The sequence below is a fragment of the Mastigoproctus giganteus genome, chromosome 6 (assembly GCF_048544385.1).
Source record: "Mastigoproctus giganteus isolate SK-2022 chromosome 6, ASM4854438v1, whole genome shotgun sequence".
Lineage (NCBI taxonomy): Eukaryota > Metazoa > Arthropoda > Arachnida > Uropygi > Thelyphonidae > Mastigoproctus > Mastigoproctus giganteus.
Window position 1 is genome coordinate 143871259 of NC_143580.1, and position 27506 is coordinate 143898764.

Sequence of the window (27506 nt, forward strand, 5' to 3'; positions counted from 1 at the left end):
GACCTTTTAGTGGTCCGTTCTGGCTTATTATATTGTTTGAAACGGGGCATCACCAAAGAGATTCTTGGCATCCGGTCCTGTGCGGTTGGCGAGGCAGTGTCTGATGTACGACTGTTGGCGGTTGAACGGAGGAGGATTGAGAGTGATGTGGAAAATATCTGGCAAAATAGATGGCTTAATTCGGATAAAGGTAGAGAGACATATCATTTTCTCCCCTCCGTTAAAATAGTGAATTATAGAACAAAACCATGGCTTCAGTTCGGATTACAGGCATGCTTCGTTTTAACTGGTCACGGACTACGGGCCAGGCTGAGTGAGTTTGGATTATCAGAGACAGGCTTATGTGCTTGTGGACAAATGGAGACGGGCCTCCATGTTATGTTACATTGTCCGTTCTATTCGGATTTTAGAATTATGCTTGAGGTGGCTCTTGGTATCAATCAGAGTACCTTATATACTCTATTTTCAAGTAGAGAGAATTTTAATGTTTTTAATGATTTTATTGAAAATGTGTTTAAAAGAAGGATATCTTGTATATAGTGTAAATGTAGAGGTCTTCCTCCCCGTGGAAGGGGCGGGAACTGAAGCCATAGGGAATATTAACTTATTCTCTATGGTGACAGGCTAAAGACCGAGCAATTATGAATCATAAACAAAAGAGTTAGAAGTTTTTAACTTTTTAAATGTCCTTATTAACTTACTAACAAAATTTGTTGTCGTTCAATAACACAATGTTTTTTTGAGATGAAATTTTCAAAATTTTAAGTATTAAATTGTGCATATGGGCACCTTGCCCAGGTGGCACTACTACTAACTCAGTTGTATATGATGATGATTCCTTATTAGAGAAGTACAGTAAATAAATTAAGCACAACAAAGTTATCCTTTTTTATCATTATTAAATTGATGGACTTTCTCAGTAAATCCAAATGTTTTAGTTTTCAGAATGCCATTATCAATAGATTTGCAGGCTGCTCATGGGGATGGGCTTATCAGCCCACATCTATTTTGCAGGATATTACAACAACTCCCTGACTTACATAATGGGTAGTTCTCCGTGGAATTCTACGTGAATCGGATTTCAGGTGTCGGAATTCCCGCCATGCTTGAGCAGCACTCACAACTGTGCTCACTGAATTGATTGAATTAAAAAAGAAATGTTCAATGAAAATGGAAATAGAATTATTCAGTGTATTTATTCAATTTTTTATTACGTGCGCAGGAAAAATTATAAGTGTAATTTAAAAAATTTCAAAACTATAAAATTACAAAAAAAAGAGGAGACAGGCATAACGTCAGTAAGTTTTACCTCTTGAGCATCATTGCCAGAATCGACATCTTCAGCTGATAAGTAAACCATTGCAGTGGAGATTTATAAGGGATCAGCCACTCAACCTTACCAAAGAACATATTAATGGATGACTGGGAGGTGGCTTTTTTCTTTTCATCGTATATTTCTTCATAGCAAGCATATCATCACCCCTCCCTCCGTTAAGTTTTAAGAATCATTTGCTGTCAGGATCCATCTTCTCAAACCTTGGTAACTGATGATGCAATTTCACGAAACCCAATTGTCTGTACAATATTTTTCAATCTCTATTTTTCAATTGGTTTTTCAACCAATCCTCAAAGAGAGAGAGATATTGTTATCCATGCTCTCTGGTCAATCGGAAATGCATGGGCATGGTAGCTTTATGATGTCCTTAAATGCACGAGGATTTCCAGATTGGTACACAAGCAGCAGTTTTAATCTGTAATCTCCCACTGCATTAGCCCCAAGCAAGAGCGTGGCCCTATCTTTTGAACCCTTGAAACCTGGCATTGTCTTTTTCTCTTTGGCAATGCATGTTCAATCCAGCATTTTTTTTTTTCCCAATTCAGAGCAGTCTCGTCAATGTTAAATATTTGCTGCATTGAATAGCTTGCCTTCATCAATAATTTTTTCCAACACATCACAAAATTTCTCTGCAGCTGCCAAATCGGCACTGGATACTTCACCACATATTTAAATGTTGTGGAAATCAGCACGATGCTTGAACCTATTAAACACCAGTTGCTTGCTACGAACTTGGCTTGGGTTTGCCGTACTTATCCTTAATATCTTCATAAATACTTCTTGCTTTTACTTGAAACCATTGTACTCAGGGGCACTCTCTTCTCAATCTGATTTTCCATCCATATTATTAACAGCTGTTCCATCTTGGATACAGCACCTGAACGCTGTTTTGTGATCACTGTTGATCTTAAGTGAGTTGAACCTTTGACATGTTCTTTTATACTCGAAATGCACTCTAAAATAGTATTCACTGTTCAAGCAGTGAGACCTAATTCCCTTGCAAAAGATGACAAACTTTGTCTTGCTTCATATTTCTTAATCATTTTCATCTTCATTTCTAAATTAATTTTGTTTTGTTTCCTGGAACTACCGCCACTTGCACTTTCCATTGGTCACTTTCCCTTCATCATTATAATAAGTAAATAGGAATGAAGAGAAGATTCTGAAAATTTATTTATTTTTTTTTTTTATGTGAATGAAGATTTCAGTGAAGGAGAAACACATTTCACATAATAACGTAAAAACCCACACAATTGCAGTTACCGGTATTATCGCAAATGCAATAAGATCAAGTTTACTACCTGCTTATAAAAGATTTCATTAACAGAAAAGCCCAATCAACTGCAAATTGTTTTATTGCTTTATGGTTGTGACCTTCAGAAAAGTGCTTTAGAAAAATATCACAGGCGTTCAAAATTGATTCTTATAATGGAAACATATGATAACGAAGTGTAGTGCAATTTTCATTATAAATATGACCTCTTAGAGAGATAAATAGCTTAGTAATACAGCAAAATTTTCAACTTCCAAGGATTTGGATTGAATTACAAAAAAAACTGTGTTATTGGGTTCACATTACGATATTTTCACAATACCTCCATTTAGCCCTACAGATGCAAAATACATTTCCATATTTTTTTCAGTTTGCACCGGCCGGCAAAAACTTATGTAAAATTGAATTTGTGTAAGTCGGGGAGTTCTTGTATTTGGTATATGTAGAAAAGAGAATTTTTAACACCTATAACCTAAAAATATTATGCTGTTTGTTATATTCATTGATGATGTTCCAACTACTGAAGAACAACAGGATACTAAAGTACTGTTCAATTATTTTAATTTATTTTGCAATAGGCTTAAATATTAAATATACATTGTTCAGTAAAAACATTATGACAATGTGTTTTGGCATTCAGCAGTTCCTCCCAACTTGGTGGCACATGTAGTGCGATAAGAACTGTAAAATGTGATACTGCAGGTTCGTGGCATGTAGTCCATACAAAGCACAGGTAACCCTTATATAACACGGTAGTTAGGTGCCTGTAAAATCTCATGTAGTGTGAAACCATATTATACGGGACTAAGAACCAGTAACAACGGAGGGGGGGGGGGAATTACATTCCAAAGAGTAACTAAAATACACCCCCCTTTTTTTTTTTTTTTATAATTATCCGAAACTTAATTTTTATGAAAAATAGTATTAACTGAACAAACGTCTTACAAACTGTAATACATATATGTGTCAAATAATGTACGTTCATTTAATTTTGTTAGTCTTCATCACTACTAAGCGCAATCAAATGAGAATGTTTTCTCTGTTGCAGAATATCTTAACCTTCTGAACTTTCTTCTGCGGCATTTAGATTTCGTGTATCTTCTGCTCGCTTTAAAAAATCAGTAATCTGGGTTTGTTTGCTTCTGCATGATAGATCTTTGAAAATTTTATGGTATTGGACTAAGCATTTTTGAAGCTCCCTTTTGAACTTTGTGTTCCTTTCAGTCGAAGGATCTGCATTAAAAAAAAAAAAAATACAATTCTAATTGTTTGGCTATGTTTCTACCTCACCACATGTGCATTTTAGTGTAAAATTTGGGACTTAAGAATTTTCCTCTGCACTATCATCCTCTGAATTTATTTGGGTTACCTACAATTCCATTTCCACCAAATGAGTTTTGCCAACCTCTTTTTCTACCAGCAGTTCTTGATCATCTTAAGTAGCAATAACATTGAAACTATCCCCTCTTACTGATTTATGCAAGTTCTATCAATGCACCAATTCCATTTTCTGCTGGTTTGACCATATTTCATGAATGAACTGACTCGGCCCATTAATTTTTTCCAACATGCATTTAATATTGATGGTTTTAGTTCTTTGAGTGATAAAGCTATGATTCTGATATAGTCCACAATAGAAAAAGGTTTCCAAGCATTCATCACTTTAGCGATAGCATTAGTATAGGCAGATGATGCAAGAAAGCAAGCTTATACAGCATCAGCCAAAAAAAAAAACAGAACTCTACCCATTTCACTGATCCATTCATTCCAAATGTTTGTCTAGTTCTGCCAAGAATTTATTTAAGCTATCAACTTTCACAACAACAGATGGAAGTTTGTTCCAGCAATCAATTACTCATTGGCTAAAGGCAAACTTCTGCACATCTATTCTACAACTGTCTTTCCTCAGTTTGAATCTATGCCCCCTCACGATTGTAATCTGAGCAAGAGGAGGAATCCCATCAGCATTAAGTCTGCTCAATCCACTCAAGGCCTTATACACCTCAATCAGATTGCCTTGCAGGTGCCTAGTCTCCAGAAGAAGCAATTTGAAGACTTTAAGAATTTCTTCATAAGAGCACTGCCTTTGTTCCCTTAACCAGTCTTCTTGCCCTTCTCTGTACTCATTCTAGCAACTCTATATCGTTCCTATAATGAGGCTTACAGACCTGTTTATCAAACTGTATCAGCAAGCTAAAGGATTTTTGCAATAACAGTGAGCAAAATGGAGGAGAAATTGTTGAAGTTAAACAAAAGAAAGTCACCTGGGGTGGATGGGATCTATCCAGTTATATTAAAGGAAACAGCAGAGGAAGTAAGCAAACCCAGGTTGAGGCAGTGTTAGGTTGGGAAAACTGCTAGTTGGGGGGGATACAAGGACTAATAGATTAACAGTAGCCAGTGGCAGAGGTGGAAGTGATTCTTGCACTGCTTCTATTGAAATGAGCAGAAGTCTGAAAAACAAGATGCAGGATATTTCAGAGACTGCTGGTAGTCATTGCAGTACAAGTAAACACATGGGTTGTGTTAGGGTAGCTAAGAATAGAAACAGGTGCATGTATACCTGCGTGTACACCAATGCTAGGAGTTTGGTAAATAAATTTGATGAATTTGAGGTATTGCTCAAAACATCAAAGGCAGATATTGTTGGGATATCAGAGACGTGGTGTCACACAGATATAAGTAATGCGGAACTGGAATTTGGGGAATACAATGTGTATAGAAAGGATAGACAGGACAGGAGGGGAGGAGGGGTTATGCTATTAATTAAGAAACACAAAGTCCAAGGAAGTGAAGCCAGTCGACATCGATGGACAGGGCAGTGTCGAGTCAGTTTGGTGTGACATAAGCATAGGGAAATCAAAATTGAGAGTAGGAGTGTGCTATAGGCCTAATGACTCTGATGAGTATAATAAGATATTGTACAGGGAAATAGAGTGGGCCAGTAAATCAGAGAGTCTTATAATGGGGGATTTTAATTTCCCAGATATTGACTGGAATTTGTGGGTTGGTCACTCGCACACTAGCAAGGCTTTCGAGGATTTATTGGATGATTGTTTTCTACATCAGCATGTTCGTGAGGCAACAAGAGGGAGCAATACACTTGATCTGATTATCAGTAGTGATTCTTCATGCATTAAGAACCTGCAGATAAATGAACCACTAGGTGGCAGTGATCACAGTGTGTTGAAGTGGGATTTACTCAAGGAGGTAACTACCATCAGAGGTAAAGGGAAGGGTTTTGTTTTAGTAAAGGTGACTATGATGGTCTGAGACAGTATTTAAATTCTATACAGTGGGACCAACTGATGATGTTACCAACAGCAAACTCAAAATGGGAAGCATTCAAGGAACTAATCTTGGAGGCTACCAGGCTTTACATACCAACTAAGAAATATTGTTCAAGGTTTAGGCCTAAATGGTTGTCAGATGAACTAATGAGACATGTGGCAGAGAAGAAAAATGCATGGGATACATACAAATTAATGGGTGACATGGAAGCCTATGATAGATATAAGTTGGTCTGTAACCAAGTCACAAAGGAGATTAGGCAGGCAAAGGCAGACTACGAAAAATCCTTGGCAAAGGATGCAAAGAAAAACAGAAAAGAGTTCTTTACATACTTGAACTCGAGAAGGAAAGGGATGAATCAGATTGGTCCACTGGATATTGATGGTTCAACAGTTGAGGATCCTGCTCAGGAGGCTAACAATCTAAACGAGTATTTTGCATCTACATTCACGCATGAGGAGTTATTCAGGAAGGAGAATGATGTAGGTAAAGTAAACATTGGCAGTGAGCTGGATGATTTTGTAATAACTGAGAGGAAAGTGGAGGAGAGATTGTTGAGAATAAACATAAAAAAGGCACCTGGGGTGGATGAGATCTATCCAGTTATATTAAAGGAGGCAGCAAAGGAAGTATGCAAACCCCTAGCCATAATCATGAGAGCTTCTTTGGACTCAGGGGAGGTACCCATAGACTGGAGATGTGCAAATGTAACCCCAATTCACAAAGGAGGATCAAAGGCTGACACAAGTAATTATAGACCTGTTAGTTTAACTTCTGTTCCAGGTAAATTAATGGAGGCACTGGTTAAAGAAGCACTGCAGGATCATCTAGACAAGAATTCAGTTATAGCTCAGACGCAGCATGGTTTTGTTAAGGGCTAGTCTTGCCTGACCAATTTAATTGGATACTATGATGTAGTCACAAAAGAACTGGATGCAGGGAATAACTTTGATATTATATATTTGGATCTTAGAAAGGCTTTTGATACTGTTGCACATGGAAGACTGCTGCACAAATTGGAGCAGTGTGGCATTGGAGGCAAATTGCTGCTATGGATAAGGGGATGGTTGAGTGGCAGAAGACAGAGAGTGGTAATCAATGGACATTGCTCAACGTGGACTAATGTTATTAGTGGAGTTCCTCAAGGTTCAGTGTTGGGTCCGTTGTTGTTTTCGGTGTTTATGAATGATATTGATGATGGGATATCAAGTTTAATGTCCAGGTTTGCAGATGATACAAAGGTTGGCAGGGTCGTTAAGGACACTACTGACGCTATGCTGCTGCAACAGGATCTGGAAAGGTTGAACAGATGGGCTGAGAGGTGGCAAATGAAGTTTAACATCGACAAATGTAAAGTACTACATATGGGAAACCGTAACCCCAGAGCAACGTATCAACTCTGCGGTACTACACTGACAGTGGTGGAGAATGAAAAGGACCTGGGGGTAATTGTGCAGGCAGATATAAAGTTCTCTGAGCAGTGCAGACGAGCTGCAAGAGTAGCTCATGGTGTCTTGTCAATGATATACAGGAATTTTTCTAGCAGGGATAAGGAGGTGATTATTCCCTTGTATAAGGCAATGGTTAGGCCACATCTTGAGTACTGTATACAGGTCTGGAGGCCTCATTTCAAGAAGGATGTAGAGCTGCTGGAACGGGTACAGAGAAGGGCAACAAGATTAGTAAATGGAACAAAGGGTTGCTCTTACGAAGAAAGGCTTATGTTTTGCAAATTACAGAGTCTGGAGACTAGGCACCGGCGAGGTGATCTGATAGAGGTGTATAAGGCTTTGAATGGTTTGAGCATGCTCAATGCCAATGGGATTCTTCATCTTTCTCAGAATAATCACCTCAGAGGGCATAAATTCAAATTGAGGAAGGACGGATGTCGGAAAAATGTGCGGAAATTTGCCTTTGGCCAGCGGGTGGTTGGTTGGTGGAACCGACTTCCATCACTTGTTGTTGAAGTTGATAGCCTAAACAAATTTAAAGCTCAACTGGACAGGTATTTCGAACGAACGGAGGGGTGAAATGGGAGTGGTTTTTTTTTTTTTTTTTTTTTTTTTTTGGCTGATGCTGAATAAGCTTGCTTACTTGCATCATATGCCTCTACTAATGCTAATGCTAACCTTTAGCCACAATTATGAGAGCATCCTTACTCTCAGGGTAAGTCCCAACAGACTGGAGATGTGCTAATGTATACCCAAACCATAAAGGGGGATCAAAGAGTAACAGAACTAATTACAGACCTATTGGTTTAACTTCTGTTCTGGGGAAAATAATGGAGTCACTGGTTAGTGAAGAACTGCAGCATCATCTAGAGAAGACAGCAGTTATAGTTCAGACATAGCATGTGTTTGTTAAGGGGAAGTCTTGTCTGACCTATTTAATTGGATACTATGATGTGGTCACAAAATAATCAGATGCAAAAAATAATTTTGATATCATATTATTATTATTATTACTAGCCATGTGGTGCAAGGAAGCCTGAGGTTTATGCTGCACCAGCCAAAAAAAAAAAAAAAAAAAAAAAAAAAAAAAAAAAATCTCAATTACCCTGAGAGAGAGAGAGAGAGAGAGAGAGAGAGAGAGAGAGAGAGAGAGAGAGAGAGAGAGAGAGAGAGAGAGAGAGAGAGAGAGAGAAAAAAAACAAGAGTCAGAAGTAGAAAGGAATCACCCAGAGAGGGAAGAATGATGATATCCAGCTCAGGACCCTGGGAGTGCCATACTTGGATTTTAGGAGATCTTTTGATACTATTGCACGTGGAAGACTACTGAACAAATTGCAGCAGTATGGCATTAAGGGTGACAGAAGTAATTACAGACCTATTGGTTTAACTTCTGGCCTTGGGAAAATAATGGAGTCACTGTTTAGTGAAGAACTGCAGGATCATCTAGACAAGACTGCAGTTATAGTTCAGTCACCAGCATGGGTTTGTTGCTGTCATAACTTTGCTGACCAATTTTATCGGGTTCTATGAAAGTAGATGCAAAAAATAATTCTGATATCATAAACTTCGATTTTAGGAGATATTTTGATACTATAGCACATGGAAGACTACTAAACAAATTGGAGCAGTATGGCATTAAGGGGAAGTTGCTGCTATGGATAAAGGGAAGTTTGAGTGGGAGAAGACAGATATTGGTAATCAGTGGACACTGCTTTTCATGGATCAATGTTATTGGTGGAGTCACACAGGGTTCGGTGTTGGGCCCATTGTCGTCTTCTGTATTTATCAATGGTATTGATGATGTTAAAAGAAAAAAGTAAAGTGCAGCCATTATCAACCCACTGCAGGATGGAAGCCTCCTCAACAATTCATGCTGAGGGAAATGGACCATAATCTGCCATGCTGATCCAGTGCGGTTTGGCAGATCAACCGTATTCAGCAGTCAGGGGGTTTGAACCCCAGAGCGTGTGCTACTGCACTCCCACTCGGCTACAGAGGCAGTTTTTTGATGATGGTATATCAGGCTTAATGTCTAAGTTTGCAAATTAATCAAAGGTTAGAAGAGTTGATAATGACAGTATGCTACTGCAACAGGATCTAGAAAAGTTCAGCAGATGGGGTGAGAGGTGGCACCTGAAGTTTAATACTGACAAATGCAAAGTAATACACATAAGTAGCAATAATCCCAGAGTCACATATCGACTGTGCGATATTACACTCAGGGAAGTGGAGAACGAGAGAGACCTGGTGGTAATTGGCAGTCAGATGTGAAGTTTTTTGGGCAGTGCAGACAGGCTGAGTACCTCATGGGGTCTTGTCAATGATATACAGGAATTTTGTTATCACGGATAAGGAGGTACTTATCTTATTATATGGCCAGGCAATTGTCAGGCCAGACTTTGAGTACTGCATACAGGTCTGGAGGCTTCATTTTAGGAAGGATGTAGAGCTGCTGGAATGAGTACAGAGGGGTGCAATGAGATTGGTGAGCAGAACAAAGGGTTTCTCTTGCCAAGAAAGGCTTAAGTTCAGCAAATTACTGAACTTACGCCTTTCTTGGTAAGAGAAACCCCTTGTCTGGAGACTAGGCACCTGTGTCTGGAGACTAGACTAACCATTCAACCTGTACACCTCAATCAGATCACCTGCAAAATGATGTGATTGAGGTGTACAAGGTTGAATGGGTTGAGCAAGTCAGTGCTGATGGGATTCTTCATCTTGCTCAGATTACGCACCTGGGATGGACAAATCCAAATTGAGGAAAGACAATTGTGTGGAAGTAGATGTGTGGAAATTTCCCTTTAGCCAGTGGGTGCTTTATTGCTGGAACAAGCTTCTATTTGTTGTTGTGGAAGTTGACAGCTAAAATAAATTTAATTGGAGTGAATATAAGGGTAAAATGGAATGGGTTTTTTGGCTGATGCTGTATAAGCTTGCTTTCTTGCATCATATGACTCTAGTAATTGTAATGATAAATCTTTTGGATGGCCTGGCACATTATCCAATATTAATAAAGCTTTGAAATCTAGATTTTATCACTTCAAGTAGTTTTTCACAGCTGGCACAAAACAATTTAGCAACCATTCTTTAAATAAACTGGCAGTTTCCCAAGATATTTTACTTGCTTTCCATTATACAGGTAATGCATTTTTATTTACACCTTTCATTGCAAAAGGATTACAGGATATATAAACTAGCAGAGGTTTTATCGTGTTATCCCCTGATGTGTTATTGCACATAAGTAATGTTACACATATTTTGATGCCTTAAAACCTGGTGCAGGTTTTAAGAAATAAAAGTCCTGTTGGGCATTTTTTTTTTCACCAAAGAACTGTCTCCTCGGCATTGAAAAAAGTTGATGTGATGTGTATCTGTGCTCTTCAATAATTTTTTGAAATACTTCTTGGCAGCTACGTTATCAGCTGATGCACTTTTCCCTTGATTCTTATGTTTTGTAATGAGAAGCAGTTTTTAAATCGCTTAAACCAACCATTAATCGAAATAAACTCCGAGTTAACAGAAGATTCTCCATTTTTTTAAAAATGGTTTTATATTTTTAGTGCCTTCTGTTTAATTACACTGCCATCTAAATGTAATCCATTTTTTAGTGCTATCATCAATCCAAATACTGAGTGCTTTTTCCATTTTCTCAATTATTATTGCTCGGGGATGAGCTGTCATATTTGCAGAAATGAAAGATCAGCAACGGGAGTTCCAATTTTATATTCATTTTTCTTTAATATCCGGATTGTTCCTTCCTTTAAGTTTAAACATTTTGCAACGTATACCTTTCTCCTTTTTTAAGACAATTCAAAATTTGTATCTTGGATTCTAGAGTGCTAAAGTTTCTTTTGAACAGTGTTTTTTTTAACATTCCTTAGGCATAATTTATGATTGGAATTAAATTAACAACAAATAAATTATTCCAATACAGTTCTCAAGAACACAGTTTAGTAATACATATCCGGAAAAATTTATAAACGATCAAATAACAATCAAAATAACCTTAAAAGTCACAAACTGCACACTTTGAAGTTACAATTTTTTATGGTCTCAAGCAAGCACAAGTTCAATAGCACAGAACCTATCACTGATTTCCTAACAAAGTAAAACACAGGGATTTCCCAATATTTTATTTTTTTTTTTTTTCATAGACAACAGCAGAGATTAACAAAAAAAAGAATGGATATGTTGAAAAATTTCATCCAACATAATAGCAGGGTTTCCCCGCATAAAAGCTCAAAAATACCATGTTATATAAGTAGTGTTGTGTGAGGATTGCCACAATTTATCAATCGTATTACAGCGAAACCGTGTTATATGGGGGTGTTGCCTAACTTGATCAAAATGACTAGATTTTATAAAAACTGTGAACCTTGTGGGCTGTTCATGGAGTGCTGTAGTTAAGATGCCCCAAGAGTGGATGGATAGTGCACAGTACAGCAGCCGTCAGGCCAATGGCAGGTGCCGACAGTGTATGTGGTGTGTGCAGGCTGTGCTACCTTGTGTGAGATAACAGACAGAAACAGTGGAATGACTGACCATGGATTTTAACCAGGGAATGACCAGCAGCATTTCCAAGACCATAATTCAATCAACCATTCTCCATATGAGCTGATAGAGTAGGCTGTAACCATGAATACCTTCACCTTGCCTTTTCTGATGAATTATGTTTACTACTAGGCATGTGGATGGCAGATTGAGGGTGCAACAACAAACTGCAGAGGGAAATCACTCTGATTTCATAGTCCAATAGAAACAGGCAGTTGGCAGCAATCATTTGTTATGGACGATGTTTTCCTGAGAATCCCTTAGAGCTGTAGACTGCAATCTGAGTGTTAAAAGCTTCCTATCCATTCAGTCTTTTTGAATGGCACACGTCTGTTCTGCTAGGATAATGCACCTAGCCACTGTCAGTATTGTTTAAGAGTGGTTCACTCAATGCAAAAGTGATTTACAGGTGCTACCATGGCCACTGAATTTGCCAGATATGAATACCACAGAAAATTTCTGGGTATTCATATCTGGGATTACTTTGATCAAAAAATCTGATGTTTGGATCTATCCTCCCCCACGAATTTCCTTGACATAATGTGGCCTCAGCAATGCTCCCCATTAGTGGGGGGCATTGCCGAGGCCACATTATGTCAAGGATTTGAGTAAGAATAAAGGTTCATTCTATGAACCTTTATTCTTACCCATACCCAAAAATTTCATTACTTCATATAGCATGTCCCCTCTGCCCGCACTTTGGGGTTTGCGATTTGTACAGAGCTGTTCATTCGGTGCAAATCACAAATCCATCCTACCATGGAATATTGTTCCCACATCTGGGGTGATACTCCCAAAACCAATCACAGGCTTCTAGATTCCATTCAGAAGAGGACAGTTAAGTTAACTGCCTTCTTCATTGCATTTGTCAAGGTTTAACCTTGACAAATGCAAAGTACTGCATGTGGGTAGAAGTAACCCCAGAGAAACGTACCAACTGTGTGGTACTACACTTAAGCTGGTAGAAAATGAAAAAGACCTGGGAGTAATTGTGCAGTCAGATATGAAGCTTTCTGAGCAAAGCAGACAGGCTGCCAGGGCAGGTCATGGGGTTTGGTCAATGATATGTAGGAATTTTGCTAGCAGGGAAAAGGAGGTGATTATCCCTCTGCATAAGGCAATGGTCAGGCCACGCCTTGAGTACTGCGTACAGGTCTGGAGGCCTCATTTTAGGAAGGATGTAGATTTACTTGAGCGTGTACAGAGAAGGGCAACAAGATTGGTGAAGGGAATCCCTTCATTCTTCTTCAACAAGAAGAGTGAAGGGATCCTCTAACAAGAGAGGCTTAAGTTCTGCAAATTGCAGTGGCTGGAGACTAGGCACCTGCGCGGTGATCTGATTGAGGTGTATAAGGCCTTGAATGGGTTGAGCACGCTGAATTCTGATGAGATCCTTCCACTTGTTCAGATTACGAACCTAAGGGGGCATAAATTCAAATTAAGAAAAGACAGATGTAGAATAGATGTGTGGAAATTTGCCTTTAGCCAGCGGGTGATTAATTGCTGGAACAAACTTCCATCTGTCGTTGTGGAAATTGATAGGTTGAATAAATTTAAGGAGGAACTGGACAGGCATTTGGAGGGAATGGTGTGATTTTTTTTTTTTTTTTTTGGCTGATGCTGCATAAGCTCATACACTTGTTTTCTTGCATCACATGCCACTACTACTACCAGCCAACATACATTTACTGTCCAACTTCAAACTCACAGAACCAACTTTTCATCTTCCTCGTTTATTCATTTAACTGCCGTTTTCTGGAACAACCTTCCCTAATACATATTTCCTGAAAATTACAGTCTACAGAAGTTCAGGGCTAATGTCAACAAATATCTTCTTTAATCTTCTCAACCTCCAACTAATGCATGGTACTAAGTACTATAGGTTCTAATACCTCTCGTGTTTGGGGTTCCCATTTAAAAAAAAAAAAAAAAAAAAAAAATACATCCTGTATGTTCAGAGGACACGCTAAAAAAATAATGGTGGCAAGAGGAGGAGAACTTATCCACTATTAAATAGATGGCCATAATTTTTTTGATTGGATAATTTATGATAGAAGATGGAGAAACTGCAGTATCAATGAGCTCAATATTATAACTGTTAGGCTCAGAAACACTTTGAGGACCAAGGTATTTAACGGAGGACTCTCACATAGGCAGATATTTGCATTTTAATCCCGATAATCATTATACAGTTGAAAAAAATCAGCATTGTATTAACAAATATTAACTTACTTTCTTCATACATTTGATTAAAGATAAAGGAGTATTCACTTATAAAGAATATGTTTATCAAATATAAATATCAGGCCAGTTTACTTTCCAACATTACTGAAGCAGAGCAGTGTAAAGTTGATTAAATTCAAATTAATATTCAATGCCCAAGTTTCCAAAGATAAACTCTTTTTAAGTTACTTCATCTTTCTGCATTCGGTTCAGTTTTAGTTGAAAGATGCATTTGTGCCATGGAATGGCACAAATGGGGTCCTTCAATCATATTTATTTAAGCCACTGAAGCTGTGATTATATGTGAGCATGTTTCTGTATGAAGTAACATGATCTTTCATTTTAAAAAGTCAGTTTTCTACTATTTGCTCATAATTCACTCATAACTCATGGAAAATGGAATTATCCAAAAACTCCTAATTTCTTCTTCTTCAAGCATTATAATCCAGGGTGGATCTTAGCCCTCTCAACAATGTTCCACCGATAAGCCCTCCAAGAAATCACACTTCTCCACCTTCTTATTCTCGTGGTCTTTAAGTCCTTTTCCACATAATCCATCCATCTTTTTCATGGTCTTCTTCTCACCCTCTTCACTGTAGGTTTCCATTTCATTATACTCTTAGCTGTTCTGCTATCATCCATTCTCAAAACATGTCCCAACCAGGCAAGTCTCTGGCTCTTCATAAATCTGACAATATCTACAACCTCAATAAGATGGTCAAGTTTGTGGTTCATTCTGATCCTCCAGGATCTATCAACATCATGTATGAATCTAAAAACTTTTCGTAAAATTTTATGCTCGAACACTCTCAACTGCTCATCTTTACTCGTTAATATCCAAGCATTACAACCATATGCCACACAACTGGTCTAATGAGGCTCTTGTATATTTTAAATTTCTGTTCAGTACTCTTGATTTTCAGAATTCAGAATATTGTAGACAATTCTATTGGTGAATTTCCTTTTATTTTAATTTATTTTCTTCCTTATTACAGTTTTGAGGGTGAGTATTTTAGATATATAAAATATATCATCTCTTCCAAGTTTATGACTACTCAGCATTTCAGGTTTATCACAATTAGCAAATTTCTTATTTATATAATCCTAATCGATTTATAAACTGAGAAGAGGAAAAAAACTACTCACCACATTCTTTAACAGACTCAGCTTCAAGGGAGGAAAATAAGATAAGTAAATCAGATAATGCATAATAACTGTATAATTCCTTTGAGCTATACCAAAAGAGAAAACATACGTAACTAATGAACACCTAATTAACCAATAGACAATATTTACCTTGTATATATATATTTCCAGTAATATAAATAATGAATGCTAATTGAAGTACATGAAGATACTTTTGAAATTTTAAATTTAAGAATAAAAAAATATATATATGATAGGGTAAACCAGACACTGATTGCATGCTTTTTTGAGAAAGTATTCAATATCCAAATAAAAAAATTAAAAAAAAAACCTGCTAAAAATCATTAATAAGTTGGACTGTACCTAACAGAACAATCTGAAAAATGGAAAATATTTTTTATATTTTTTTCCAACTGACAGCAAACTTAAATATAAAACAAATGGATTAAACTACATTTGTGTGTGGAGGAGTTTAGTTCATTTTGGTATAGTTGTTAAACACACAATACCCAATACATAGAATAACAATTTGCTATAGGGCTATAGATTTTTAGGTCATTCGTATGATCTAGCTATGGGGGGGGGGGGGTTTGAAGACAACCACTATATCGCGCATTTATAATTAATCATTTTGACAATGAATACAATCATTGACCGTATTTAGCAACCAATGCAGGCTTGAAAATTTAAATCAGTGTATGCTAGTGCACTCATTATTGAGCACTTAGCTATTGTGGACCATATTAGGCCTAAATTTGGGTTTATGAAATAGAACATGGATCAGTGTAATTATATAATTTCTTCTGTAATTTTAATTTACATTTTCTATTAAGAATTAAACCCCAAAAACAAGTTAAAAATTGAAGTGCAAATATGAAGACAGTGCTGAATTTAGATGGTCAAGAGATAAAGGCTGCTGACATCACTGTGATAATGATGACACTTTACAACACTTGATGGAAAGTTTAGAAGGTCATGCTGAGACACTATATTTATGAACTCTTTTAACATCAACAAATATATAGAGCAGCAATGCGTAGCACACGCTTCTTGATTAGACCAGAGTTCGAGCCCGTGACCACCAAAATACGGAGGATATGGAAAGGTCGGGGAATGACCACCGCATATCCCCGGAGCAATATGGACTTAGTTGCTAATACTCCTAAAAAAACCAAATAACAACAACAACAAATTTATAATGCAGCTCTGGGTTACTGTGGGTCAAAGTTTAAACTGACATTACCAATTAGTTAAGCAAGTAAATCCTCAAGTTATGATTTTACTTTTCTTTCAATTTTGTAATTAGGTTTAGAATGAGACAGGAGTAGGAGACGAATTCACTTGATGCCTTTCTCCAATCCAATAAACAACCCCAGGGGATCACAACTGGTGAGTATGGGCTTGGCAAACCCAGGGTCCTGAGCCGGATATTTCTTGGTGATTCACCTCTCTCTCTCTCTCTCTCTCTCTCTCTCTCAGGGTAACTCGGGAATTTCTTTTGGCTGGTGCAGCATAAGCCTCAAGCTTCCTTGCATTGTATGGCTAATAATAATAATAAACCCAGAAAATTTCTGCTGTTTGAGTAACCAACCCACAAATTACAGTTACACATCATAAGATATTCTAATCTATTGGCCCACTCTACACATCTATATAGATGTTCATTATACTCATCACAGTCACTTGGCCTATAGCAAAATTCAACACCTATTTTAGTTTTTCTCAGTGTAATCAACAGTGTGGTGTGCTGTTGGCTGGCTACTACATCACCCGGTGTTGTTTTTGGTTTTATTGGTGCATCAGCAGCTAAGGGTATATGTGCCAAAACCAGGTCACATAAAACAGCAGATTAATTTTTCAGGAACCTAAGGAAGATTAATTTTTCAGTAACCTAAGGAATTAGGTCACTATATCATGATGCACAGTAATAAAAAAATATGTAAAAATTTATGAAACAGTAACTTTTAAATACTGTGTAAAATTATTTGAACATCCTAAATAATTAAAAATAACTAATAAATTCACATTGTTAGATAAAATGACTGACTAAGTCAGATTTTATCTGACAATCAGTCAGAGGGCTAAAAGCATTAAAATATAAACAATGCTTGTTCCTATGAAGTGGACATGTGAATAAAATATCTTATGGTTAAAAAGGTGTCACATTGCTCACACTGACTGCAAGCAAGAAAAGAAAAAACTAGCTGCCATGCTACTTCAAATCTGGCAGACAAGATGGGAGGAGACTGACAAGAACCTGATAACTAAGAAATTCATCCCGGATGTCAAACTAGTTTATCCAAAGTCGCCGCCTTGGTTCTCTCCTGGCCTCTACTGTACATATATTATAACTGGACACGGTTCTATAAATCATAAGTTGACTACCTTGGGAATCATCAATAACCCCTACTGTACATGTGGAGAAATTGAAGATTGGGACCATCTTCTTTATAACTGCCCAATTTATAACGATCTTCGAGGAACACTGTACACCAAGCTACAACACATACCTCAAGGACAGGAGCACCTGCTAATTTCTGAAGAACAATATTATAAATCATTAACTGAGTACGCACAGAATCGCTTTTCTAGGCGCAGGACTCTACAACCAACTCAAGCCAGGGATAGAAACCTGTAAAGGACTTACTCAAACTTGAAATAAAAAATCTGTACTTCTGTTTTACCAGCATCGACTTGCTAACCCTGGAACATCCAAAGTAGGATTACCTGCTAACTTTCCATATGGTTTGGTAGGCTCCAGTGGTCTTGACCACTCCACCGCAAAATATAAGTCACACTCAGCACTCTCACTGAGTGGGGTTTTTCTACCCTTCTGGAGTTATCCCCTCCCCTTTTCTCCTGGTGGGGCATATGCTCCACTGTCAATTTACGGGATGCCCTTACCTACATCCCCTTACTCTTACTTTCATCCCCCATCTTCTTCCATACACCCTGTATTGCCGCACTCTACCTTATTTTTTATTTATTTTTATTTTTTTTTATTTTTTTATTTTTTTATTATTATTATTTTCTATTATTATTATTATCATTGGTTTTTTATTATTATTATTATTTTTTTAAATTTAATTTAATTTTTTTTTATTTATTTATTATTTTACTTTATTTTTTTATTTTATTTTATTTTTTTTAAATTTTATTTATTTTTTTTTATTATTATTTTTTTAATTGGTCTCCATTCAGAAAGCTCAGGCGACCCTGACGGAGACCTGCCAGAGAATAATGGGCAGCCTGGCTACCTCCTAGTGGTGTGTGTGCGGGCAACGTGGGGTTCCACCAGGGGCCCTGCGGCCAAATGCCAGGACACACAACAGAACCCAACACAAAACTACACATTCAACACACTACACTTTTTCTGGCATTTACAGTGTTCTGTATTTCTTCACAGTGTACATATGGCGCAGATGTGGGAAACCACAGGTGGCGCCCGACCCTAACACTATGCACACTATGCTCACACAGAGGACAGTCATCTGCCCTCAGCAGGAATGAACAAGAGTAGGAGTAGAATGACTGTGTCCTATGCGGAGGCGAGCAAACACAACTTCCTCTCTGCGGTTCCTGTACAGACTAGACTGCTACAGTTTAATTACAGGCTTTATCTGATAGTGTTTTCGTGACCTGCCCATACCAAGGTCGTCGTCAATGAGAGAGTAATCTTTTGCATATTAATTGCCTGTAGTCTGTACAGTGGCCTAACAGGCTATGTTTGTTCTGGAGCTGTGGTGACCTGGCTGCAGCAGTTCATTGCCCTTGATTCCAGTGTGGCTTGGGATCAAGCAGAAATGGATGATAAAAGCACATTCAAAAAGGGAATGTAACATCTGCTGGACCAGGGGGTCAGGAATGTATGAGAATTAAACCTCTACCCTGATAAAGCATGTAGTATATTTAAAGAGTCTGTATACACCATAAACATTTGGTAATTGTGGTTTTTAATGTGGCACATGGCTAATTCAATAGCATACAACTCTGCTGAGTATATGTTGTCTTCATCAGGTATCTTCTCAAATATAATATTATTTGGAAAGATGACGGCAGATTCGACAGGTAACTCTGACCTCGAACTAACAGTGAAGACAGGAAAAAAGTCAGAGTATTCAGCATGATACACAGCATACTGTTGTTGGTAGACAGAGTTCAGAGTGGCGGAAAACACAGATGAGGGGGATGTGCACCATGTTTCTTAAATGCCCAATCTTGGGAGTTATAGATAGACATTTTTCCACTTAAAAGTGAAGTGGACCTTGTCTCTCTAAAGCAGGCTTTCTCAACCACGGTTCCACATGATGCTGCTACAGGTTCAGCAAGAGGTAGTAATTGAAAAAAAAAAAAAAAAAATTTTTTTTTTTTTTTACTTCACGTGCCACGTGATGCTAGTGCTCAACAGTGATGGACAGTGACTGACCAGCCATGTTAACAATTTTGTTAGAGGTCTTTTAGCCACAAGAGGGGAAGCCTTGATAATTGGTCAGTTAATTATTGCACAGACAGAAGGGACAACGGTAGGCTATGACATCAGCCTCTCTATCCCAAATTATCTCCCCCAAACTGCTGCTGATGCTGTTGTTGTAAACGTTGCAAAACGTGGATTGTGTAGGTTAGAAGTGAATTGTATTGTGAAGTTTCATATTTTTTTGCTATTTTCTCGTTTAGTTATTTCTTATACCCTTCTGTTTTATATTTCATTAGCGTTTGTGTTTTATAAACATGTCTGACTGTCCAATGTGACAATTTTTGAAGACAAGGTGTGAGATGGAAGAGGAGGATTCTAGGCCTACGGACAATTCTGATAAGGTGAGTGATGAAGAATTACAATCTTCTCAGTCATTTCACTGCACTAGTGCAACAAGAGACACAAAAAAAAGCTCATCTTTACAATGAAAGCTACTTATCAATGGGTTTTACATTGGATGGTAATCAAAATTGTCCTATTCCATTGTGCGTCGTCTGTGGCAAACAACTTACAAGTGCAACAATGGCCCCAGCAAAATTGAAAAGACACTACTACAAAAATTCCAGCCATTTGACGAGTGCTGATTATTTTATACAGATATTGGAATCTCAAAAAACAAACAGAGTAAAGCTTTTGATAAAAAGTCATATTCAGTGAAATGGCTCAGGAATCAAGTTATTTAGTAGCAGTACTTATTGCCCAGAAAAGAAAATGTCACACAGTTGGTAAGAACCTAATAATGCCAGCATGTAAAATTATTGTGAGTAAAATGCTAGGACAAGATGCAGTACGAGAAATTGAAAATGTTCCACTCTCGAACAGTATGACAAGTTGACATACTGATGATATGTCACATGATGCAGAACAGGTTTTGTGTAATAAACTGAAAAACAACAGCTGCTCTATCCAGGTTGATGAGTCAACAGATTTCACCAATAACTGTCATACTGTAGCATTTGTAAGATTTGTAAATGATGGTGAAAATTGAGAAAACTTTTTCTGCCGAAAAGAGCTGCCCAAAACAAGCAAAGGTCAAGATATATTTAATGCTTTGTCTTTATATCTGGAAACAAAAGGTCTGTCTTGGAGGAACTGTGTTTGCATCTATACTGATGCTGCCCCATCAACTGGCTCCACAAGAGGTTTTGCCTCTCTCGTAAAAAAAAAAAAAGAAAATCCTGACATTGTCACAACACACTGCTTTCTGCACAGAGAGGTTCTGGTGTCAAAAACTCTTGGAGATGAAATGACCAGTTCATTCGAGAATGTTTAAAAAACTGTATGAAAACCTGGACAAAGAGAACATAAATCTCCTGTTACATACAGAAACCCAGTGGCTTAGCAGAGGAAGAGTTCTCAACAAAGAGTTCCAAACTGAATCTTTGGAAAAATCAAGCTGCAAAAGAAAACCCCGAAATGTTTACAATGCTGCTTGGGCTCGAGAGTGAGGAAGGATATCAGAAAGTCTCAAGTCTTATTGAAAACCAATGGAAGAACTGCAGAACAAAACTGAACACTATTTTCCCTCCCTTTCAACACAAGTGTATGACTGGGTGAGAGGACCCTTTCTCCAAATCTTCTGCTCAGCTTTAGAATTCGACTTTGAGAGAAGAGGAAGAACTTTGTGTAATCTCATTGTATACTCAAGATGAGATTTACTGATCTGCCCATTGACACGTTCTGAATTTCTTTGAAAGAAGAGTATCCTGCCATTCAAAGGAAAGCAATGAACATTTTTCTGCAGTTTTCAACTTCTTTCATGTGTGAGCTAGCTTTTTCTTGTTTAACAAGCATCAGGAGCAAGGACAGAAATCATCTCACTTCAATTGAAGATGAAATCCATGTGTGCTTATCTCAACTTCGACCCAGAATTGAGTATTTGTGCAGCAAAAAAACAAGCACAGGTTTCACATTAAAGAGGTAAATTTAATTCTTTATTTTTAGTTTCAAAAATAACACTTTTTATGCATAATAGGCCTATAAAAGAAATAAAGAAATATTATCAAGAAAAATAATTTAATTTGGTAACTGCTAATGTTACTCAGTAAGAAAATGTTTTTTTTCAAAGTCTTGTATAAAATTGGGTCTTAGGCCATATTTTTATTCATATTGCTTTGGCTTATGATTTTAGTAGCTTTAATATTCAACATTGTCAATAAATTTAAATGTTGTAAATAACATTAATTAAAATCAGTTTACTTCCTTTATTGAAATTAGATCTACTGAGCCTACACCTTTAGAAAAATTAAATCCCATTTTCTATTAAGCCAGTTATTTAACAGAACTTTATTATGTTTGCCTTATTAGTTCTTAAAATTTATGAAAAGGAAAGAAAGAGATTCATTTCAAGAAAGGTAAGCTAAACTAATCGTAACTACTTTTTTTTTTTCCCCAAAAATGATATTTTTATCAAAAAAAAAGATAAAAAATGACTTTTTAGATAAAAAAGTCATTTTTAGTTTTAAATAGGGAAATAAAGTATGCTTGCACACCATACATCCTTAACATCTTGTATAGTAGAAATTTGTGATAAGACTTTTAGGCCTAAAGGGATAAAGTAAAAAAAAAAAAAAATCAAGTAAAAAATTAAGAAAAACTGAAGTTTCCTCTATGTACAGTACTGATTGCATTACTGTTGATATCCTTTGTGGGGGGGGGAGGGACTACACAAACAGAGTAGGCTAATAAGTTAGTAAAAATAAATTCACTGAAAAATATCATTCTCTACTTGATATCCTTTGTGGAGAGGGGGGGAACTAACTAAACGAATAGGCTAATAAGTTGGTTAAAATAAGCAGACTCTCAGAAAAATATTATCTAATCTAAAGAGCACTGACAATTGTTATTGGATTATTATATCTACAATATACTGATCACACTAATGTACTGTGGCTGTAGGTATAATTATGTTTATGTAGGGGTTCCCTGAGACCTGAAATTTATTTCAAGGGTTTCTTCAGGGTAAAAAGGTTGAGAAAAGCAGCTCTAAAAAGCTTATGCTGCACCAACCAAAAAAAAAAAAAAAAAGAGTTACCCTAAGAGAGAGAGAGAGAAAGAGAGAGAGAAAGAAGAAGAAGAAGAAGAAGAAGAAGAAGAAGAAGAGGAATACTCATCAGATGTGAGCCCCTTGTCACATTCACCCTCAGCATTCCTGCCATTTGTGCATTCCAGGAATGTAAGATGACCCAAATTACATACATTAAACTCTGACATATGTAAATTTCAGAGAGAGAGAGAGAGAGAGAGAGAGAGAGAGAGAGAGAGAGAGAGAGAGAGAGAAAAGAATGATAATATCCAGCTCAGGACCCTGGGTGTGCCAAGCTCATACTCATCAGGAGCCCCTTGTCGCATTCGCCCTCAGCATTCCTGCCATTTGTGCATTCCAGGAATGTAAGATGACCCAAATTACACACATTAAACTCTGAAATATATATAAATTTCATATATATAATACATATATAATAAACCAATCTGTAACACCTTCCATAATATGGAACAGCTACATCCAACTGCAATGTAACCAACCTTGCAGCTATAAATGTTGCATGCTATGTGCTATGCTAATTTTGAACACGCAGTTGTAACCTCCACCACGAGTACTTCACTAACACTAGAATGTAGCATTCATAATAAATCTGGCTTGTAGTTCACAAAAAAAAAAAAAAAAAAAAAAAAACATTTCTTCATAGAAAAGGTAACCCCCCCCCCATAATCTGAATGTTAACGAAGAAATGCAAAATTAACAACACAATGCATTCCATTTCCCACTAAATGACAGACCTCCCCACTACACAACTAATCAGAAGTACTACTTTCCATCAATTAATAACTTGACTGCAAAGTTGTTACTTGTTTTGGTATTCTGGTCCATGATTTTGAAATTAAAATTAGATATGCTCATTTTACTTATCAATGCAATTTAGCAGAAGGTTTCTAAAATAAGGATAGAGCTTCACAAAGAACTATGGTGTAACAATGGGACAAAATAACAGATATAGCAAATTGGCTAACAAACATTTAATGGAAGTTAAACTTACATCAGACATTCCCTGGAAAAAGCCAGCATTATCTATATGACTTTATGGCAATTCCACTATTATTTGAATTATCATATTCTCATTTGCAAAATATATATACTGAGTAATTAGTGAATTATGACCACCCCTATGAAAACTGAATGTGACCCGTTGACCACATGAGGTACGAGAGTGCAGAGATAGTCAACCTACGTAGCATAGATAACGTGTTAGTTGTTCAGTAGGCAGTAAAATTCCGAACGTGATGGGTAAAAGGAAGGACTTATCAGACTTTGATAAAGGACAGATTGTGAATGCTCAAAGAGCTGTGCCTCGATTTCCCAAACAGCTGAACTGGTGGGGTATTCGAGAGCCGCCATAGTTTGACCATTTTGACGCCAGTCCTGTACCAGGACTAGAGTCAAATGTCAGTGAAACGTTGATGTTAGAGGTGAGCACCGGATCTGACAACACGTACAGGCAAACAGGTGCAGCACTGTTGAAGAGTTGACTACCCAATACAACATGGGCCAACCTGGAACAATATCAGGCATGACCATGCATCGCACGATCGCACTTATGGGCTATACCAGCAGACAACCCCTGCGGCATCCACTCCTAACCAAGGTTCATCGGCATAAAAGACTCGCCTGGTGCAAAGAGCATGCAAGTTGGGCATTAGAAGACTGGAAGAAGGTGTGCTGGTCGGATGAGTCACATTATTTACTCCACACTGTGGATGGTCGTGTACGGATTTGGCATCAACAACATGAGGCTCTTGAACCATTACACGTGATATCAAAAGTCCAGGCCGGTGGAGGCAGTTGTATATGGTGTGGGGCATGTTTCACTGGCAGGAACTTGGACCCCTGGTTTATGTGGAACAATGTCTCAGTGGTCTCCACTATTCTCAACTGCTTGCTGACTGTGTACACCCTGCTATGTTACACTTTTTTCCAAATGGCGATAGTGTCTTCTAAGATGACAATGTGCCGAATCATTGGGCACTTGTTATGCAGGAATGGTTTTAGGAACATAGTTCTGACGCAGCATATCAATTGGCCTCCAAACTCCACTGATATCAATCCCATAGAGCACTTGTTGGGACACTATGGAAAGGCATATCAGGCATCTGGATACACTAATCACCTCCATACCTGCATTGCTGACTGCATTACACAGAGCTTGGTTGGCCGTACCTCCCAAAAGCTTTTGACATCTTGTTGAATCAATGCCACGTCGGATAGCTGCTGTACTGAGGGCAAAAGGAGAACCTACGAAGTATTAGGTATGTGGTCATAATTCAGTGATCACTCAGTGCATAAGGGAAAAAAAGTTTACACAAGGTTAATTTGTTATGTTAGTATTTTAAAAGCTAATAATAATTATTATTACTAATTGCTAGGTGTTTAATAATAATTATTATTAAACACCTAGTAATGTTTAATAATAATTATTATTAAACCTAGTAATAATAATAATAATAATTATTGTTATTATTACTAGGTGTGCTAGGCTAGCAGAGCAGTTCACTCGAATGATATGCAACCCGGACACAATCCCAAAATTTCTCACTGAAGGAGTCACATATCTGAAGTCTAAAGATGAAGATACAAGAAACCCGGCGAAATACAGGCCAATCACATGCCTCCCAACGATGAACAAGATCCTGATCAGCTGCATAACTAAGAAGAAAAAGATATCAGCCCATTTAGAGAGTCAGAACATAATGGCTGAACAGCAGAAAGGATGCAAGCAGAGGAGCAAAGGATGCAAGCAACAATTTAACCATAAATGCCGCAGTTATGGAGCAAGCCTTCAAGAAGCACCGCAACCTATACACGGCCTACATCGATTACCGCAAGGCATTTGACTCCGTACCTCATAGCTGGCTAATAGAAACCCTGAATATCTACAAGGTCAATCCGATAGTGACAAACTTCCTAGGAGCAACAATGGCGAAATGGAGTACCACCATTAAGGTCGAGAATATCACAACCAGGCCAATCCCCATTAGAAGAGGAATCTTTCAGGGAGATGCTCTGAGCTCACTATGGTTCTGTCTAGCACTCAACCTTCTATCCACAATGCACAACGGCAGCAAGTATGGATATAACCTCAAAGAAGGAATAAAGAACCTGTACACCCTCACCCACCTGATGTACAGGAATGACATCAAGCTCTATGCGGCAACCAAGAAGCAACTCCAGCAACTACTCTGGATCACCGAAGAATTCAGCAAGGACATCAGGATGGAATTTGGTCTAGGAAAATGCAAGACCCACACATTGCACCAGGGAAAATTAGTTGGCTGAAACTACAAGCTGTTGACTGGTAGAGAGATCGAAGCTATGAGAGAAGGAGAGACCTACAAATACCTAGGGATGATGCAGGCTGAGCAGTTGGAATACAAGGAAATCAAGAAGTGCCTGACCAAAAAATATCAGACTCAGAGCCTGCTGAAAGCAAAATTGAACGGAGGGAACACATTTAAAGCCATAAACACCTATGCAGCTCCAGTAATAACATACATATTCTGGGTCATAGATTGGACTAAGAAAGCGCTAGAAGATATCATGCGAAAGACAAGGACAATGATGACCAAGATTCGGTAACACCACCCAAAGTCAGCAGTAGAGAGAATAACAATACCTTGGAAAGAGGGAAGAAGGGGCCTGATAGAACAACAGAAAACAGCGATAGTTAATCGGAAAGATTACTTCGAGAACAACACAGCACCACTCCATCAGGAAGATAGATAAGTGGTATACCCCACTCAACCTAAGCGTGGAAACCCCTCCAGCCCAAACGGTACAAGGAACGAAGATAGAAAGATGGGCAAAGAAGACACTCCATGGCAGACACTATAATGACCTCTATCAAGATCACATCGATAACATTGCTTCCAATGCATGGCTCACAAGCAGGACGCTCTTCCCCGAGACTGAAGGATTCCTGCTGGCCATCCAAGACCAGGTAATCAACACAAGAAACTATAGAAAATACATCTCAAAGGAGCCTGGAATGTCAGATGACACATGTTGACGATGCCACGTGGCCTCAGAAATGATCCAACACATCACCGCGGAGTGCATGGTGATCACCCAGACTGAATACCCTCATAGACATTGACCAGGTAGTCAGGATAATACATCAGAAGCTAGCGAGGACATACCATTTGACCAAAGAAAATGTACCATACTACAAGTACGAACCCCACACAGTACTAGAGACCCGAACCCACAAGCTGTACTGGGACTGTGCAATAATATCTGATAAGACCATCCCACAAAACAGACTGGACATAACCCTTGTGGACAAGAAGGAAAAGGCTACTTACCTGATTGACATAGCGGCGCCGAACACTAGCAATGTCCAGAAAACCCATGAGGAAAAAATTAGGAAGTACAGGAACCTGAGACATGAGATCAAGGAGATGTGGCATATGCAAGAAGTATCAACCATCCCAATTATCGTGTCAAAAACCAGTATGGTACCAAAGACTCTACATAGCAGCCTAGCAGCAATAGGTCTCCCAGAGAACACCTACAAGGAATTCCAGAAAGTCGCAATCCTGAACACCTGTAGGATAGTCAGAGATTTCCTCAACCGGCAGTAACACTAGACATTACAACCACCCTGTGTACTTGACAGCAGTACCCGACACGGAGTGGAATCCCCCAATCAGGGAGAAATAATATAATATAAGTTTTATTAAAAATTTATACACCCAAACCATTCATGT

At 37.9% G+C, this 27506-nt stretch overlaps 1 protein-coding gene across 1 annotated transcript in view; it reads right to left on the reverse strand.

Annotated features, from left to right (window-relative positions):
• Positions 1–992: 992 nt before the first annotated feature.
• The window catches only part of LOC150084631 (lysosomal-trafficking regulator-like), a 686318-nt gene continuing 659804 nt past the window's right edge, over positions 993–27506 (reverse strand). Inside the window, exons 28-29 of the mRNA XM_090376308.1 lie at positions 15272–15357; positions 993–1132 (exon numbers count right to left, since the gene is read on the reverse strand). Coding sequence (XP_090232434.1) covers positions 993–1132; positions 15272–15357 — 226 coding nt within the window. The remainder of the gene's footprint in view (positions 1133–15271; positions 15358–27506) is intronic.